At 39.6% G+C, this 19,169-nt stretch overlaps 1 protein-coding gene across 1 annotated transcript in view; it reads left to right on the top strand.

The window, feature by feature from the left end:
* Positions 1 to 19,169, top strand: part of LOC135088193 (enhancer of mRNA-decapping protein 4) — a 46,125-nt gene that overhangs the window by 318 nt on the left and 26,638 nt on the right. The window contains exons 2-10 of the mRNA XM_063983083.1: positions 302 to 507; positions 662 to 768; positions 986 to 1,095; positions 10,330 to 10,478; positions 11,193 to 11,362; positions 12,661 to 12,773; positions 13,387 to 13,576; positions 14,083 to 14,203; positions 14,560 to 14,663. Of these exons, the coding sequence (XP_063839153.1) occupies positions 302 to 507; positions 662 to 768; positions 986 to 1,095; positions 10,330 to 10,478; positions 11,193 to 11,362; positions 12,661 to 12,773; positions 13,387 to 13,576; positions 14,083 to 14,203; positions 14,560 to 14,663 (1,270 nt within the window). The remainder of the gene's footprint in view (positions 1 to 301; positions 508 to 661; positions 769 to 985; positions 1,096 to 10,329; positions 10,479 to 11,192; positions 11,363 to 12,660; positions 12,774 to 13,386; positions 13,577 to 14,082; positions 14,204 to 14,559; positions 14,664 to 19,169) is intronic.

The raw sequence follows: 19,169 nt of genomic DNA, 5'->3' as shown, positions 1-19,169 counted from the left end.
CATTCCTGAAATTTTGTTGTAGAAATTTGATGATCTCAAAACTTTTACCAAGGTCACATTATTGTAAGGAGTGCACAAATACTCGAAATAATGTTGACTCGAATATTCCTTGAAGTATTTTATAGTTCTGTGACTGCTAGTGTTACAACTATAATATCACCTAAACCCTTGCAAGCACCTGTAAAGAAATGTATTTTCCATAAAAAAATAGAACCATTTTCTTAATAACTGCGTGGATTACATTAACCATTGCTTAAATACTAGTCTACAATAATTGATTTCTGATGTCAATTACTTTCAGATCATTCTCTGAGGGGGATGGTGTGTGCAGCGCAGAGGTTTTTGCGAACCAAGTGGTGGTGACCACAAACGCAGGGAACCACAACCACGGCAGCTCTAAGGTGAAGCTCAAGAACCTTGTGGACTACAACTGGGAGCCCAAGTTTTATCCCGGCCAGCTGCTCGCTATACACTTGAGCGGGAAATACTTGGCATATTCAATTAAAGGTATAATATTTATTAAGTTTCTACTACCATTTATCACAAAATAATCATAATATGCCCTTGCCTGGACTATTTGTTACCATGAAATAGCTCTTTCTTCTGGCTTTAACTTATAAAAATATTGTTTTTAAAATAATTTCATTGTAATTGCTTCCAGCACCCAATGCGGTGAACCCAGGAACATGGAGTGGAATGGTGCGCGTTGTCTACAACACGGAACCGGGCATCGACAGACGAGCCTTGATCAAAGGCATGAAAGGAGAGGTAGGCGTTTTGTAAAATGCATTTTAATTAACAAATTAATTAAGGCAAAGCATTTAGATTAAGTTTAAGTATACTGTAAATATTGTTTTTCTTTTGGTGTATATCTTGTTGGTTGTCCTATTAAATAAATAAATAAAACAAATCATTATCTGTACACATGAAATGGTTGTTAGCTACCTTTAAAGTTTATGTTATCTATATTTACTTCTTGTTTTAGGTGCAAGATTTATCATTTGCCCACATACAGAAAGAAGTGGTGCTAGCATGTATTGACGAACATGGCAACTTTTATGTCCATGAGATTGAAGCTACTGACAGTGGATTACGGTAAGTGGAGTTATTTTGTAAATATAACCTATTTGTTCGTACATACAGGGTGTAAAAAAACCTATCACGAAGACTGAAACTACGCCTTCTGTACACCCAACCAAGTAATATTACAAAATATTATTGGTGGGAAATATTTTTTATTTTTATGATAAAAAAAAAATACAATATTCCGCAGCCCGCAATGTACAGCGCGCCACGCAACGCAATGACCGTGCCTATGTGTGTGTGAGTGTATTGGAGCGTACGCGCTTTCCCGCCACTACCTACCGCGACCGCAGAAGTATTTTGTACACAAAATTACCAGATTATTCACTTCCTACATTTAAAAAACACATTCCTTTAGCATTTGTTTAGGTTTAGAACTAAGTACTTACCGACTAATCCCCTTCGACGTCGTCTGGAATCGGCCGCTCCAACCGGACAAGTTGTGGCCTCTATTACTTATTCTGTGGTTGTGGCTCGAACTGACGGCCTTCCACGTGCAAGCAAACGCGTGCCAGGTAAATCGTGTTTTGATGCGCGCTCCAGTATTCCTTCACGTACAGACCGGTATTTAAGTTCCTCAAATCCGACACAATACACGCCTAGACGAGGCGGACGGAGGCACAATCGGCTGATTGTCCAACAGACGTTGTACAGACAGAACAATAATACGTGCATCAGTACGTTGGTGCGCTGTAGGATGTTCAGCCCGATACCTACAGCCTGCAGGGCTTCAGATGCGTTTCCACGTGCCCTCCCATAACAGTAAACCATGTTTACGTACTCACGAGCACTGTACGTATGGTTAGGCATCTTTCTAACACACATTCACTATTACCACACTCACTATCACACGTTCACACACTAACTATCCGCACGAGAAAACAATCAAAAGTCGCAAGCGCATTCGACGGCCGAAGAAACCGAACTGGCCGTGCGAGGCGCGAGCGGCCCCTCGCAACAAAGGCACTGCCCCGCGCGGCGAGACTGACTGACCAATAACAGTCAAGCAATACGTTTATCGAATGTGTCGTCGTGAATCGGTAGCGCTTTGTTATTACTCTTCATTTTCAACTACAAATTTACGTAATTTTTAACTTAACAAAAATGTAATTTCATCACTTTAGTACAGGCAAGTCTATCAACGAATGAGATTGTAAAAGCGGCGGCAAAAATACTTTGATTAATCTTTGTTAACTAAAGATCCGTCCTAGCATACTTAACCTTTAACTATAGTCGTGAAAAAATAATCACACTCCCATGGACGTCGGGTCTCACAGACCCCTATCTAAAATTCTTCATAATTTCATATCTGAACCAATTTGAATTTATCAAAGAGTTGATATATATCAAATAACTGTTAATAAAGGATCTAGTAGTAAATGTAATCAATGTTTAATCATTATTTAATTATTTTTTGGCAAATTTAAAAAACATAGTCATTTTTCAGTGTTAATTGACTTAGCATCACATATAGGCTCCTTAATTACAGTAAATTAATAATAAATCAAACTAATATTTTTTTCCTTGCTTATTAATAACCGTGTAACATAAAAACATAAACAGAATTTCTGAAAGACATAAAATAAAAATTTTGACAAGGGTTAAACTTACAAAAAATATAAACAGTGGCCTAGCCTCGTAAGCCCGGATGTGCCTCAGAAGGAACTGAAACTTTGTAGTCAGTAACGCCGAGACATTTTCGGAGGTGAATTGTAAGTATCGCCGGATGTGCCCTTAGAGGAACTAAAACTTTAGCGATAATTTTAAGTTCAAAAATTCGCGCCTATTGAATAAAAAGAGTGATAGTCTATGGCTTAAAGTATTCAAAATCAGGAATCCGAACTTATTAATGTAAAAAAAACAAAATGTCACTGTCAAATTATCATTTTTCTTTGACAAGGTGATTCTTTCGAGAGGACGTGATGTACGATTAATTTTTTTTCTTCACGTAAACGTAGTTTAATTGAAAAACTAACCAGTATAATTTAAGTTAAAATACTGCTAAACAAGCAAAAAAAATTTTTACCAATTCGAAGGAGTTTTGTAAGATTTTTTTTCGTTTGAAAATAATAGTTCTTTGCAAGGAACATTCGGTCTTGATGGTGAAAGTTTTATTTTTGTATATTTTTTCTATTGAGATGGATTGAATATTGGACTTTTAAAATTATGATATGATTGAGAAAATTTACCATGAGAACGTTCTGATTTTTAGTTTAGTAAATATTATAATTAACATGAATATTCACTTTACTTCTTATACATTCTAACCTATCATTATTGTATGTTATAAAACCGATAGTACTTTTAAAAGTACTAATAATTAAACATTAAATAAAATTAAAATACTTGTTCCTTTTCAGTTACATTTATTTATATCATTATTGTATCTTTATGTAGTATTAATTTATTAAGGAGCTTACATTTATGTTTTACTTTAAAGTATAAAATACAATTTATTAGTGTCCGACCGAAATTTCGGTTTCGGTTTCGGTTTCGGCCAGTTTCGGCCAAAAAATCAAGTTTCGGTCCGAGTTTCGGTTTCGGCCAAAAACGGCCGAACCTTTCGGCCGCGCCGAAACTTACAACATCGTACCTTAGGGTAGTTAAATTTTCAAACAGAACCTCTGTAACTGTGCTGTTTTTTCATTGTGATAAATCTTTGAAAGTAGAAACCTGTAATTATAGGTCGGCGAGATATTAATTTTAGAAAAAAATGGGCTTACTATAAGTCTACCAGAATCTCATGGCAAACAAAAATATTGGAAAAGTGTGTTTTTCATATGGCAATAATAATTGTCTATGGTTTAATTGTCACCTGTCAATGAAAATTATGAAATCTGTCAGCCGCTGCAAAAAATTTGTAATCTCTTCTTGACTATTTCTTATTTTTGTGAAAAAGTCGAAAAAGCTCAAGCAGGTCATATTGTTTTCAATGTGAATTGTAAAATAAGGCATAATTCAAAGTCAATCTTTGATTCAAAAGCGCGTCGTCGAGTTGACAGTAAGTTGGACTGAAATGTTTTGATACATTTAGTTTATTACCCAACTGCGTCAGAAGGAGGGTTATGTTTTTACTTTTTTATTATATTATTCTTACATTAAGTAAGCTGCTTTATCGGGGTTTTCAGGTATATCTCACAATGTTATGACCATGTAAAGAAAAATGAAAAAGATTTCATCAAGCAAGATTGAATAATGGAGAAGTTTCCAATTTTTTTCTTTAAATAAACTTGAAATAAATATAAGTAAAACTAATAATAATTGTGAAAGAATCATGAAAATATCTCTACAAATGAATAAGTTACAGGGCCCTAAAGTTGCGCATAACTATTCACGCCATTTTGATCGGTGTATTCACGACAGTCATTCGGAGTACAAACAGTAAATCACCCCTAATCCGGTGCTGTTGACAGATCCATTTTTTTAAAATCTAGCAGTTTTTAATTTTTCAGCTAAGGTCACTCAAGATTCTTTCTTAGTAAAATTTTGTAACCTTTTTAAATATCCCAGACCTGGCCATATACAAAAAGAACGGCACCGCCTGTTTCAGTTCCACGCGAAAATATGCAGGTAATTTAAATAATTAATTTCCCAGACATTTCTTGATCGATTTAAAAAAAAAATTCACCGTCTTTTTAGTTTTAGTATATATTTTAATCCCATTCTGAGAAATATAGTGTTTTTAACATCAGGAAACTTCTCCATTGAAATGCTGGAAGAGCAATTTATTTACAATACCTCTTTATCTTGATCATCTATTGAAGAACAAGAAATGCAATTGGAGTTCTCAGAATCGTTTTCTAGTTTTGAATGAAGTGATAAGTTAAAAGTATGATTCATAATAAAATTAGTTACTTAAAGTAATATACGATTTATTTATTTTTCAAGACATTTTCCTATGTTAAAAACCCTATGTATTACAACATTCTTCATACACATTCCTACCTAAAATGTATACTCGTACTTCATGTTCATTAATATTATAGTCATAAAAGTAAAAAATTAAACAATATCAAGATCGTTTATTCGAATTTCCCCAGTATTGCTCTCAACAAAGTTTATTTTCCCTATTTGCCATGAGATTCTGGTACACCTATAACATTTTTTCGACTTTTTAAGGACTTTTTTTATTCTATAAAAAGTTCGGTTTCGGTTTCGGTTTCGGCCGAAAATACAATGAAACCGAACCTTCGGTTTCGGTTTCGGTTTCGGCAAAATAACATGTTTCGGTCGGTCACTACAATTTATTTACTTTTTCTTTTTAAAGTCTGTAATACCGAATGTTCTTTTAAGAGAAAACATTTTTTTGTTATTTTTTACCTAAAATAAGCTCTATGCACTATTATATAGGGTTCCTGAAAATATGGGTGCAAAAGAAAATCTCTAACATAGAAAATTTTTTACTCGAAGTGCTCGGCGTTTACGACTTCAAATTGTTCGTTCTTCTGAAAGCACATTCGGCGATACTTAGAAGTCGACAAAATTTGCTCTTCGGTCTTACGAGGCTAGAACACTAAAGACAAATTATCTCTACAGGCATGTGTCATCTTTCTTTGAGAGCTTTGATAGGCAAAATATACACCATTCAGAATCGGAATCTGCAGCAATGGTACCTTCTAAGACATCTAAACTCAAAAGAAGGATTGTCTACAAGTAAAACCTTACTTCTGGAATGTTACTTAGATAGTTGGGCTAATAATATAGCTGATGTACTCAGATACTTTCTACCATTATGTATTCTTAAACTAAAACAATTTACAACATTATTATAATGATATACTATAAAAAAATATAGTTAACAAGTCACATCCATACAAGTATGTTTGTATGGAAATTATAGTCATCGGGTCTCCCAGACCCCGATAAAATTTTGGATGGTTATTACTCACGTAATAAGTGCCGGAAGACGCGATTTTATGCCTCCTCGGTCCTAACACAGTTAAAACTGAAGCTACTGAGATGGTCGAGAGCAGCACGTGGCGGGAAGGTATTGAAACCGAGAAATTGAAAAGGGGGGTGGGCCTCTGAGACCCGACGTCCATAGTTAAAGGTTAATAATACCTAATTAATGCTTTAAGCAAGCTTCCAAAATACTCAAATTTGAATGAATTGTAGATGCGCAATCGTTATTAATAAAACAATAAGAATATCAATACATTTTGATAGTTATTCCGTGTAATAAAGTTACGTTCATTTAAAATAATCACGAACAAGACGATGAATCTTTTCAACCGACTTCAAAAAAGGAGGAGGTTCTCAATTCGACCCGTATGTTTTTTTTTTTTTTTTTTTTTTTTTTTTCTATGTTTGTTACGCGATAACTCCGCCAATTATGAACCGATTTGAACAAATATTTTTTCGGCGTATAGGTAATACCTCAAGGGTGGTCCCATTTAAAGGATGATGGGCACAAATGTATGGAAAGTGGTACCCGCTCCAATAGCCATAACCAATATATATTTTAAAAGGCCTTTAGATGTAGGAAAATGTCTGCTATGGGGCCAGTTCTAATTCACGTTTTGAATGCAGTAATTCCACTAAGTATTATGATGAAAGTATAACACAATCATCCATGTATACGAGTATGTATTATGACTACAATCTATTAATATAACTAAAAGAAGCATTGAAAAAGAAAGGATTATACCTACGATGAACTACCCAAGCTATTAGCCCTTTATTCGCTTTCATCATCATCATCATGATCATTTTAGCCATAGGACGTCCAGTTGGACATAGGCCTCCCCCAATGATTTCCACAATGGTCGGTTGGTGGCGGCCTGCATCCAGCCCCTTCCCGCTACCTTTATGAGGTCGTCGGTCCATCTTGTGGGTGGACTTATTGGGTCTTGTGGATTTATTCGCTTTGGGTTGCTAAAGTAATAAAACCCTTAAGAAGTAATAAAAATAATAAAACCCTTAAGAAGTAATAAAACTTTAACCCCTTTATTAATAAAAGTTACACCCTAGTTAAACTCTGACTTAAATTGTCATTTGGTATGGAAATGTCATTTTAATCCAAGGTTCTTCCTAGGTGTAACTTTTTATTAATAAGGGGGTAGTACCTACTTCTTTAAATAAAAATATTTATTTCACAATTATCCCCATCAATAATTATAGAGTTAAGGAAGGATGCTGGAGCAGTAAACCCTTCCTGCCTCGCATAACCTAAGTACCATACGATGGACACGTATGATACTTCTTCTTCTTCTTCCTCGTTCCCTCACTGATGAGGATCGCGACCACAGATAGTGTTCCTCCACAGACTGCGGTCATAAGCTGTGTGGACCGCACGATGCAAACTCCCGCCCACCGTCTTCCTCACCGCGTCCGACAATCCTCGTCGGTGCCCTGCCCCGAGCGCGTCCCCCTTCATACTGTATGATACTTAGGTTACACAAAAAGTATCTTTATCTTCGAACGCAACCAGATCTGCGGCTGGTGGCCGTAGTAAATGTTGTTCGTCTTGGTAAGACCTTTCAAATGACACTACAAACATAACTATTGGAGCCGGGTACCATTCTGCAAAAAAGTATGTATATCTTCGTACACAACCAGATCTGAGGCTGGTGGTCATAGTAAAAGTTGTTCATCTTGGTAAGACCTTTCAAACGATACTAGACACATATCTATTGGAGCCGGGTACCATTTTGCCCATTGTCCTTTAATAATAAAAAAAACAACCCCCAAGGGTGGAAAATTGGGGATGAACTTTTTTATACGCAATATCTCCGCCGATTATAAACCAATTTGAACGATTATTTTTTTGTTGAATAGGTATTATCAAAAGGGTGGTTTCATGCGAATTTGAAGAAAATATTTCACCCCCAAGGGTGGAAAATTGGGGATGAACTTTTTTATACGCAATATCTCCGCCGGTTATGAACCAATTTTTTTTGGTCTCAGTGTACTGCCTACCTTCAGTGGTAACATCAAGGTAATAATTAGTTAACTAAAAAGCAAGAAATAAGTAAAATTTTATAAAAAAAAATAAAACCGACTCCAAAAAACCTACACTAAAACGTAGAAAAATAATTACTAATTACCTACTTATTTATTAGGACGAATTATTAATATTTATGTAGGTATACCATGATTGATACTTTTGGAGTCGGTGCAGGCAAACTTTACATGTTTCATAATCTTGGCACCGACTCCAGAAGTATCAATCATGGTATACCTACATAAATATTAATAATTCGTCCTAATAAATAAGTAGGTAATTAGTAATTATTTTTCTACGTTTTAGTGTAGGTTTTTTGGAGTCGGTTTTATTTTTTATGTTGAAGAATGGAAGTAATTGGTATGAAAGAAGTGCTAAAAGATATGAAATTTTGTTTAGTTTCTAAAATCAATCGAGTTTAAAAATAAAATCTTATCTTTTAATCTCCCATCGAAAGTGAAGGAGCAAGAGTTTGCCAGTGTGTTATTTCTAGGCGTTCAGATTGCAGTAATAAGTAAGTTTAGTTTTATTTTATTAATTACTATCGTAAAGACGTAAAATTTATTAAGTTAGAGAGCTAGAAATAATGAACCTGTGTGTAAGAGCATTTGTCATTTGTTTACAGTACTTTTTAATGATACAAGTTTATCACATCTGCTTACTGCCTGTGATTAACGATTAAAATTACGTTTATTTAGAATCGCGTGCATAACCATTATTTATTTCAAGTAAATTATGAAGAAAGGAAGTAATGAGTATGGAAGGAAGACTGAAAAAAGAGACCTTTTTATTTAGTTGCTGAAATCAATTAAGTTTAAAGAACACACAATCATCACTCCTATTGAAAGTGAATGCCTTAATCGACGATAGGAGTTACATTGCCAGGTGTTTACTCTAGGCGTTTAGAGCGGTGTGGTGTAAGCAATAATTTGAGTTTTACTTTATGAATTTTATTACTATCGTAAAGACTTAAATTATTGAAGTAGAGAGTTATTAATGTAAAGAATGACAGGCCTCATTCAAAAGATCATTATTCATCTGTTTACGGTACTTTTTAATGATACCTACTTACGCTTATCACACTTGCGTAGCTAATAAAACCTGTGATACTACATTGTGATAGAATAACGGTTATGCGTAAAAGCACGGTTTAGTTAACAACCTAGGTTCTGTAAGATTATTTAATTTGCGGAAAGAAACAAATTCGTGTAAAGGGTTTTTATTAATTAAAATGTAATTTATTATTTTTTAGAATAAAAACTAAACTGGTAAGGTGATATTAAGGTGTAAGTAACTAATTTAAGTACTCATTTCATTTTTACAAACTAGGTAGATTTGGATTAAGCTCAGTTCAGTTGGTCCAGTCGTAGTCGTTGAACTCACAGTAGAGTTGAATGACTCATGGGCGAGCGCGGGTTGCGGTTCGGGGCGTGGGGGCAGCGCTTGAGCGTGTGTGCGCGCCCTGCTGTCCATTTCTTATTGTAAAGACAAAAGCCTTATTGTGACGAAAATACTCAAAATTTTAATAAGGTTTCTTAGAAAAAAAATTTTAAACAACGAATTTAAATTGATAATGTAAAAATCTTGAAAAAAATATTCTGACTTTGACCTTCAATATCTCCTAAACCACAAGTTTCCCAGGTATGGTCCCAAAGAAAAAAATGATCCCCATGATGTGTAGAATAAGTAGTCTTCGGCTTCGGGATAGGTTTTTTTACACCCGTTATGTATTGTAGATTCATTTCTATATCCGAGAAAATGTGTTTAAAAAATTAATATGTTGGGAGAAAAACTAAACACTATGGTGACTATCATACTGCACCCACACAGAATGACAATGCGTGGGAGCTCATTTCTGCGCCTACCTGTCTTCGCAGCGTGTTATCTGTCGCTCTGCGTATTGCGACGTAGTGTGCAGTTAATTGCATTAATAAAAAGATGACATTTGTCCAGTTGTCATTATTATTAGCCTAGCTAGGCGCAGACCACCGACTTTTAGTTGGCGAATTGTTGGATTGGGCTGTTAATCAGTACAGAGATGTATGAAAGTGCGCACATTACACCAATTTAGTATCGGCCGATTCTTCATACAAATTAGAATCGGACTCAACTCTCGGCCAACTAAAACTCGGTGGTCTGAGCCTAGGCTTATTATTACTATAGTGTGGTCTGCGAGCACGTAGAATTTTGTCCAATGACCCCAAGCTACCCATCCTTATCACTCGCGCGTAATTATATTGCGGTCATTGGACAAAATTCTACGTGCTCACAGACCGGGCTTTACATAACATACTGCATTCCAGGTGCACGCTTATAGCAGAGGTGCGCGAAGAGACGGGCTCGCTGGGCGCGTGGCACCGCGTCGTGTGGTGCCCCTACATCCCCGACGACGACGACGACGCGCCCAGCGACGACGTCGCACGGCTGCTGCTCACGACACACAATAATATCGGTGAGGAAAAGTATTTTTGTTACCAAGACTTCCTGAAATCAATGGTTATTCATGACACGCACTAGACCAAACCAAACTGATATTTCTTTACAGCAATAAAAGTTACAAAATATTTAATACTCTCGTGATGCTTCTAAGAGCCTCTCACTCATGATCTGTGGTTAGGTGTTGTCAAATAATCTTTCTATCATTGCTATTATTTGCTATCGGCTATCATTTTCTGAATAGTTGAGTCCATAGCGGACGATCCACCGCGCTGCTATAACGCGCGGCAGACTCATGATCCCGATGCGCGAGTGGCGCCCGCTCCTTGCCGCGGCCTATTATGGATCGCTTTATACCAGTGTTTTTCAACCTTTTTCATGACGCGACCCCCCCCCCCCCCCCTTGTATGAAAAAATATTTTGCGACACCCAGACCTCTTTGTAGGAATCGAATATTAAAATCCATACAACATTTTATGCATTTGCTTAATTAGATTTCGAATAATCTATCTTTATAACTTTACTGTTTTTTTACCGAGGTAGTTTTTACGACCTTTCGCGATCCCCTATAGAGGCTTGGCGACCCCCCAGGTTGAAAAACACTGCTTTAGACGTATGGCAGGATTGCAATTTACAACAATCTGTATCGCCTGTTTCTGGTCGCGAATTGCCGATGTCAAATAAATCGTCTTGTATGAACCTATTCATTGAACGATGTTCTTCTCCGCAGCTCGCATGTGGAACATCCGCGCGGCGGCGACGGGCTCCGGCGCCGCGGGCGCTTGCGGCGGCGCCGTGTGGGGCGGCGAGCACTCGGCGCCGCTCGTGGACGCCGCCTTCTCGCCCGACGGCACCGCGCTCGCCACCGCCTCGGCCGACGGCTACGTCATGTTCTTCCAGGCGAGTGACGTCATGTTGTAAGCGCGTTGGAGATGTCTCTACAATTCGCAGGTGGATCTATGCGCAGTGATGGTGGGCAGCGCCTCGGCTGACGAATACGTCATGATCTTCCAGGTCAGTTCTGCTAAACCATTTACATATCTACGGATCTTCACGAATGACACAGACGGCATGATTGTTGTATAAAAGAAGTCGCATTTGTAAGCAATAGTCATTCACCATAAACTAAGTACGTTTATTAACTATTTATTTTTTTAGTTCAGTGATTAAAAACTAAAAATAAGTAATTTATAAATGCTCACAGTAGGCACTCGGTTGACTCGCAGAGTTCAACTACGCCACCTCCGCCCCCACCAATCGGGCCTCGAGCATTCTCTTTGCTTGCAGCCGTCGTCTAGAGCAGCGGTTCCCAAACTTATTTTGTCTACTGCCCACTTTGAGAATAAATTCTTTTTAGCGCCCCCATTTGTAGTCGAGAGTCGAGTGCTCAGTCGGTGTCTAAGAGACCTCCTAGTAAATGACGCCTCCCAAGCCTCTACACAACGTCCCGATTTTTTTCTGGGTCTCTTACCGCCCCCCTTTAAGCCTGCAGCGCCCACAAGGGGGCGTTATCGCCCACTTTGGGAAACACTGGTCTAGAGCGATCGTCTATTGCAGGGTTTCCCTTTTTTTTTGCCAAGGAACCCTAATTGATTATACTTTTCCTAGCGAAACCCCCGTACTACTCCGCCCGCACGCCCTGCCCCTCCCTTGTGCGTAAACAAGTCGGTGCGAGTGAACAACGTCGGTCACGAAACGTGGGATAATATTTTTTACGGAACCCTTGCGGCCTTTCCACGGAACCCCAGGGTTCCGCGGACCACCATTCGGGAATCGCTTGTCTATTGCGTACGTCGTTACTGTGCCTATTTATTTTACAAACTGTTATGATCACTTCTGTTCTCGCGCGCCACTACTTTTTGGTCGAGGGGAGGCGCGGGGTGCGGGGAGTTTGACCCGAGCAATCCGAGCGTCATTGTTGGCATTGGCAGCGTTGTAATGAGGGCTATAGTTTTTATACGTAACAGTTGGCACCCCTGGCGATTGACAGGACCTTACTCTACAGTGGCGCTAACTGGTGAGCGATAAAACGATAAAACGATAGCCCTCATTGGATAGTCCGTGAGTGCGCGCACACTACAATGACGCTCGGATTGGTCGGATCAGGCTCCCCGCACCCCGCGCTGCCCTCGACCGGGAGTGGTGGGACGTGTCTTGGTGGACGCCACGATCTATAACGGCATACGTGTGGTGCGCAGGTGTACATGCACAACGAGAGCAGCCCGCGCTGCCTGCACAAGTGGCAGCCGCACGCCGGCAAGCCGCTCAGCTGCCTCTTCTTCCTCGACAACCACAAGAATTACAATTCAGAGTGAGTACACTGTTTTAAAACTTCGTTAATATTGCAGTCTATTGTAATACTTCAATATTACTTGGTGTTGTATAACAGTCTACAAGAATACTTCAATATTGCTTATGCTAAAATTCTTCTATAATACTTTGAGTTGTTTAAAAGTCTACTATAGTCCGGTCGCCGAGCACCTAGAATTTGGTTCAATGACCCCAGGTTACCCATCCTTATCGGTAGCGTGTAATTATATTGCTGTCGCGACTGTGCGACGGGCGGCCGCAATGAGGGCGATAGCAACATAATTACGCGCGATCGATAAGGATGTGGGTAGCTTGGGGTCATTGGACGTAATTCTACGTGTTCGGCGACCGGGCTTTAGAATACTTTATACTTTGAGCTGCGTAGTAGTCTAGTGTTGTCAGGTAGTCAACTAAAGTACTTCTGTATTGCTTTAAGTCATATAGTAGTCTAATAAAATACTTTTATAATGCTATAAGTCACATGGTAGTCAACTAAAATACTTCTATATTGCTGTTGGGTAGTGATAATTACTGCGACATCTAGCCGCCATAAACCGATAAATATCACGTTCATATCTCCTGAGTGATATACAACTAACTTCCTCTTTCTCCAGTGTCCAGTTCTGGAAGTTCGCAGTGACGGGTGCCGAGAACAACACAAGCATCAAGATCTGGTCGTGCAAGTCGTGGAACTGCCTGCAAAGCATCTCGTTCACGACTGGCCCCTCGGCCGAACCAGCTAGCCTGGGGCTCAAGGCTATGCTGGATTCCAGCGCTAGCTACCTCATACTTTCTGACTTTAAGGTACAGTTGGAACTCAGTTTCTTTTAGCTGCTCTCATATCTTTAGATCGGAGTATCTTGTTTACGGCCGGCCCCGCTGCCGAGCCTGCTAGCCTGGGGCTAAAAGTCATGTTGAATTCCGCTGGAATTCGATAGATACCTCATATTTTAAGACTTCATGGTACAGTTGGAACTGTTTCTTTCGCCTTAATATCCTGTGGGTCTAGACAAAGTGCACATTATAATCGTAAACCAGTCGAAAAGTGGTCGAAAAGACTCGATTCTCGAGAACCGATTCGATCAAAAAGTGCAACTTATCTAGGGGGGCTGCTCACTCAAGAGCAGAGTGAGCAGGATATCAAGCGTGGCTGGCAAGCCCAGGCGCCCGGTGTGAAAAAAAGGCATTTTCGGAGAAAGTGCGTGTCCGTCCATACTTTAATAAGAAGTACGAATAAATTGTTTATGCGTAGCTTCAGCTCATTATAAGGTTCTATTCATAAATAAATAAATTGTATTTATTTCCGCCAGGCGCGAAGCCTTTACGTATTGAACATGGCACGCGACGCGGAGGACAGCACAGCCTACTGCAGGAGTATCTCCGAGTTTCTGCTGCCCTACCCCGTGCTCAGCTTTTGCATCGTCGATGCCGGTAAGTTAATATTATTTACCTGTATTTTTAAACCATGCTTCATTACATTTTTGGACGTTATAGTATAACGTCTGTTGAGGTAGAATAACGCAACAGCGGGGTGAAGGGATGGGTGGGTTGTGTTACTTGTTCGAAAAAAAAAAACTGCTTTAGCGCCGCGCGGACGCTATTTTAGCTTCAATACTTTCCCGTCAGGCTAATTAGGACACGCCTATACAATCCACGATTACTTCGAGGGGTTAATGCCAATATTCATTTTAAAAAATCCTTTGAGAAATCATCACATTGATGTTATAATCTTTAGAAGTGATGTTAGCTAGAGTTTGGTGTTAAATCTTTTAACCTTTTGACTGCAGAAGAAGAACAAGCCAAGTGCGAGTCAAGCTGCGACGACCCCTTCCACCGCAACGGCTCCGGCGACGACGCTCCCGCTGAGCCCGATGACTTCGACTTACAAGGCGTAAGTTCTTTCTATGCAATTCACCCACGATATTTGATGATTTATACTCGAGCAGGGTCGATCTCTCCAGTATTGAAAAATCACTCTAGCTCTAGTAATGTTTTTTTTTTGGTGATAGCAATCTTGTGTAATAAATAGGCCATTTATATTCAGTATAGCGTCTGATATTTGTATAAAGCCGGTGTACACCGTGTCTTTAACAAGTGAAAATACAAACGTGTAGGGAAATTATCATACATACTGCAGTGTGTTAAGTCGCGAGCAGAAAACACGCCTGCCACGACACACTGAAGACGCGTATGAGGGTTTACTCAAAAAAACGTTATTCAAAATCTCGAATGTTGCTATCCCTTTCACGCAAAGCGAAATGCCAGCATTAGCTACTATGCCAGATAGACCCTAAACTACGTAAACAGCTATTGGAGTAGCCCTACTGCACGTAAGTGCGTCTTTCGCGTCGAATCTACTCGATTCGAAATATGCTGGAGATTCACTCCGCATTACAATGACGCAAATCTGCGCTTATCTCTCCGCACGTTATGTGGCGGTCGTGATACGCGGGGCGTTGTAGTGTGATAACTGAACTTTTAGTCAATATCAGTTCCCTGTGTCAGACATTTTTTTTAATGGACTTAGTTTTAAGGCACGATTCGACCAAACTCTTATCCGGGAATTGTGTCAAAATGTCAAATAACTGACGATTTATTCTGAGACTAGCTTTCCGCCCGCGGCTTCGCACGCGTGGAATTTTGTCTGTCACAGAAAAACTTTATCGCGCGCGTCGCTGTTTCAAAAACCGGGATAAAAACTATTCTATGTCCTTTCCCGGGACTCAAACTATCTCTATGCCAAATTTCCTCAAAATCGGTTCAGTGGTTTAGGTGTGAAAGAGAGACAGACAGACAGACAGAGTTACTGTCGCATTTATAATATTAGTATAGATTAAAGGACAATGGGCAAAATGGTACCCGGCTCCAATAGATATGTGTCTAGTATCGTTTGAAAGGTCTTACCAAGATGAACAACTTTTACTATGACCACCAGCCTCAGATCTGGTTGTGTACGAAGATAAACATACTTTTTTGCAGAATGGTACCCGGCTCCAATAGTTATGTTTGTAGTGTCATTTGAAAGGTCTTACCAAGACGAACAACATTTACTATGGCTACCAGCCTCAGATCTGGTTGCGTTCGAAGATAAAGATACTTTTTGAGTAACCTAAGTATCATACAGTATAAAGGGGGAAGCGCTCAGGGCAGGGCACCGACGAGATGGTCGGACGCGGTGAGGAAGACGGTGGGCGGGAGTTTGCATCGTGCGGTCCACACAGCTTATGACCGCAGTCTGTGGAGGAATACTATCTGTGGTCGCGATCCTCATCAGTGAGGGACCGAGGAAGAAGAAGAAGAAGTATCATATGTGTCCATCGTATGGTACATAGGTTATGCGAGGCAGGAAGGGTTTACTGCTCCAGCATCCTCCCTTAACTCTATAATTATTGATTGTGATATAAATATTTTTATTTTAAGAAGTACTACCCCCTTATTAATAAGAAGTTACACCTAGGAAGAACCTTGGATTAAAATATTTCTTTTCTTTAATATACATTTCCATACCAAATGACAATTTAAGCCAGAGTTCAACTAGGGTGTAACTTTTATTAATAAAGGGGTTAAAGTTTTATTACTTCTTAAGGGTTTTATTATGGGTTGCAAAAGCGAATAAACCCACAAGACCCAATAAGTCCACCCACAAGATGGACCGACGACCTCATAAAGGTAGCGGGAAGGCGCTGGATGCAGGCCGCCACCAACCGGCCATTGTGGAAATCATGGGGGAGGCCTATGTTCAACTGGACGTCCTATGTCTAAAATGATCATGATGATGATGATGAAAGCGAATAAAGGGCTAACGGGACTATTCCCACCTCTCGTTCCCACCACTGCAACTCCTGTGTAGCCAGGATCTACAGCTTGACCGCCACAAAAACCCAACCAATGAAGGTCAAGTTTGTCCCGGGGGAAAGTTAAACTGTCATTGGACCCGCAACGAAATTAATCAGAAGAACATAGGAGGAGTTCGAAATTAAGGTTCGACTTCCCTCCATTGCAAAGCGGATGACAGGTGACAAACAAAGGTTTAAAACCTTTAAGAAAAAGATTATGCACCACGGACAATAAATTAAATTAAGGGGGCCTATCTTATGAGCAATTAGCAACTACCTGCCAATAATATTTTTCACAAAATCGCTTAAAAGCACGGAAATTTTTCCTTGTCGCGACAAGATCGGTGTAATAAATTGCGGAAACAGATGTATGTTGTATTGAATTAAGCATTATATCACGTTCATGTTTCCAAAGATCACACTCCCACAAGATATGATGGGCAGACTGCTCATGACTGACATCATCAGTGGAACACTCGCAAAAAGGAGACGGAACTAGTTTGAATTCGTGAAGTTTATGTTTAAAGTTGCCATGTCCCGTGAGGAACTGCGACGAGCAATGGTCGATTTCTAACCATCGCCTAGTTAGACGTTCGCGTACATTCGGGAAGAATTTATATAAGTGACGTCCTTTGACTGACGTATCCCATCTTTTTTGCCATTCATTAAGTAAATCTTCTTCAACGACTTCTCGGGAATCAAATAATCGACTTATTTTAGAACGATCGCGGCTATTTAAGAAATCGGAGGTTATATTTTCCCTTGATGCGAAGTACATAGCCGCACGCTTTTGTACCTCTAAGTCGACCGGCAGTACACCAGCCAGGACTGGCAGAGCCTCCGTGCTCACAGTTCTGTAAGCTTTGCAAAGAAAAATCAATGCAAGGCGTTGACTTTGGAGTAGTTTCCGTCGAGCGGCTCCTATAGTAGCTCTGTCAGCCCAAACTGGTGCACCATAGCAAATGGAGCTTAAATAAGTGGCCGAATATATTACTCGGAGGATTTTAAACGTTAGACCCCACGTCGAGGTTGAAATGTGACTTAAGGCATAAAAGTTCTTTTTAGCTTTTTCACCGATCTGTTTAATGTGCTCGACAAAACTAAAGTTTTTCTCTAAAATTAGTCCGAGATAGCAAACAGATTCCCGTTTTTTAACAGTTATTTCATTGAATTTAATGCGAGGCAAAACTTTAAGATTACCTTTTAAACAAATCAAATCAAATCAAATCAAAAAATATTTATTCAGTTTAGACCACAAGTGGCACTTATGAGATGAGCTTAATAGAAGCTGATAAGTTTTGTGAGGGGCAAACTGCAAACGATTCCTGTCTCCCCATTGAGATATTAAATTCAAGCATGTATCCGCTAGATTTTCAAGCTGTGATCTAGTGTCAGCCTCTATTAAAAGGAGACCGTCATCAGCGTACCCGGTTAACGAACAGCCTTCGGGTAATGGTAATGCTAGAAAATCATCGAAACCCAAATTCCAAAGGTAGGGCCCTAGGACCGATCCTTGGGGACAGCCGCGCGTGAGCACCTTTGATTCAGCATGATGGCCGAGTTTTAATTTAGTTGTACCGTTACAAAAGTACGAGTGCAGTAGTGAATATATATTACTATAGCATCCACGAACTTTCAGTTTTAAGAGCAGGATCGGCCACCAAGCATTGTCGAAGGCACCTGAAATATCGAGGAATATTCCTACAACGTACTTTGCCACCGAGGACGTCACTTTTTGTCTAACAGATATTACTGCATCTGCAGTAGACTTCCCGGCGGTGAAGCCAAACTGCTGCTCGTGAAAAATTGGACCACCCGGTAGCAAACGCGGCACTACTAAACGCTCTAACAGTTTACCTAATGAGGGAAGTAATGTAATAGGTCGGTACGATTTAGGATCTTCGGGCGGTTTGTCACCTCCCTTTGGTATAATTTTAATAAATCCGCGACGCCATATACCTACTCGGAAACACGCCCTCCGAGATACAACGAGTGAAAACATTAAGAATATCCGTTCCGGCTGTTTTACACGCTGCTTTAATCATTTTATTTGATATTTTATCTTCGCCCGATGCTTTGTTTAAGGGTAAACTATTTACTATATCGTAAAACTCATCAAGGCTAGGAATAGAAGACACAGGCGACTCAGGCAGCACCGCAACAGCATTTCTGACGTCCCGATGATAATCGTTATCGTCAGACACACTATCGTCGGGTATAAGCGCGTTAAGAAGAGCACCTGTTGTTTCCTCTACACCCACCGTATGAGTGTTGTTAATTTTTATGTTAGAAATATAAGCAATATCTAATTTACGGTTAGCTTTGAATTCATGATATATCGGAGACCACGGACCCTCTTTTTCTAATCTCTCGACTGTTTTCCGCAGTAATACGCCCTTGGCTTTAGTTACAGCAGCTCGATAATGGGACCTGGCAACCCTCAAAGAACATAAAGCATTTTCATATGCATCCCCAGTAACATTTGCCTTTCGAAGTGTGTTAAGCTTACGGCGAGCCCGGCGAAACTTTTTCCTAATTTCTACCAGCGATTCATTCCACCA

This window comes from Ostrinia nubilalis, chromosome 3 (genome assembly GCF_963855985.1).
Source record: "Ostrinia nubilalis chromosome 3, ilOstNubi1.1, whole genome shotgun sequence".
Classification (NCBI taxonomy): domain Eukaryota; kingdom Metazoa; phylum Arthropoda; class Insecta; order Lepidoptera; family Crambidae; genus Ostrinia; species Ostrinia nubilalis.
Note: the sequence above shows the minus strand (reverse complement) of the source record. Positions and strands in the feature narration are given on the sequence as shown.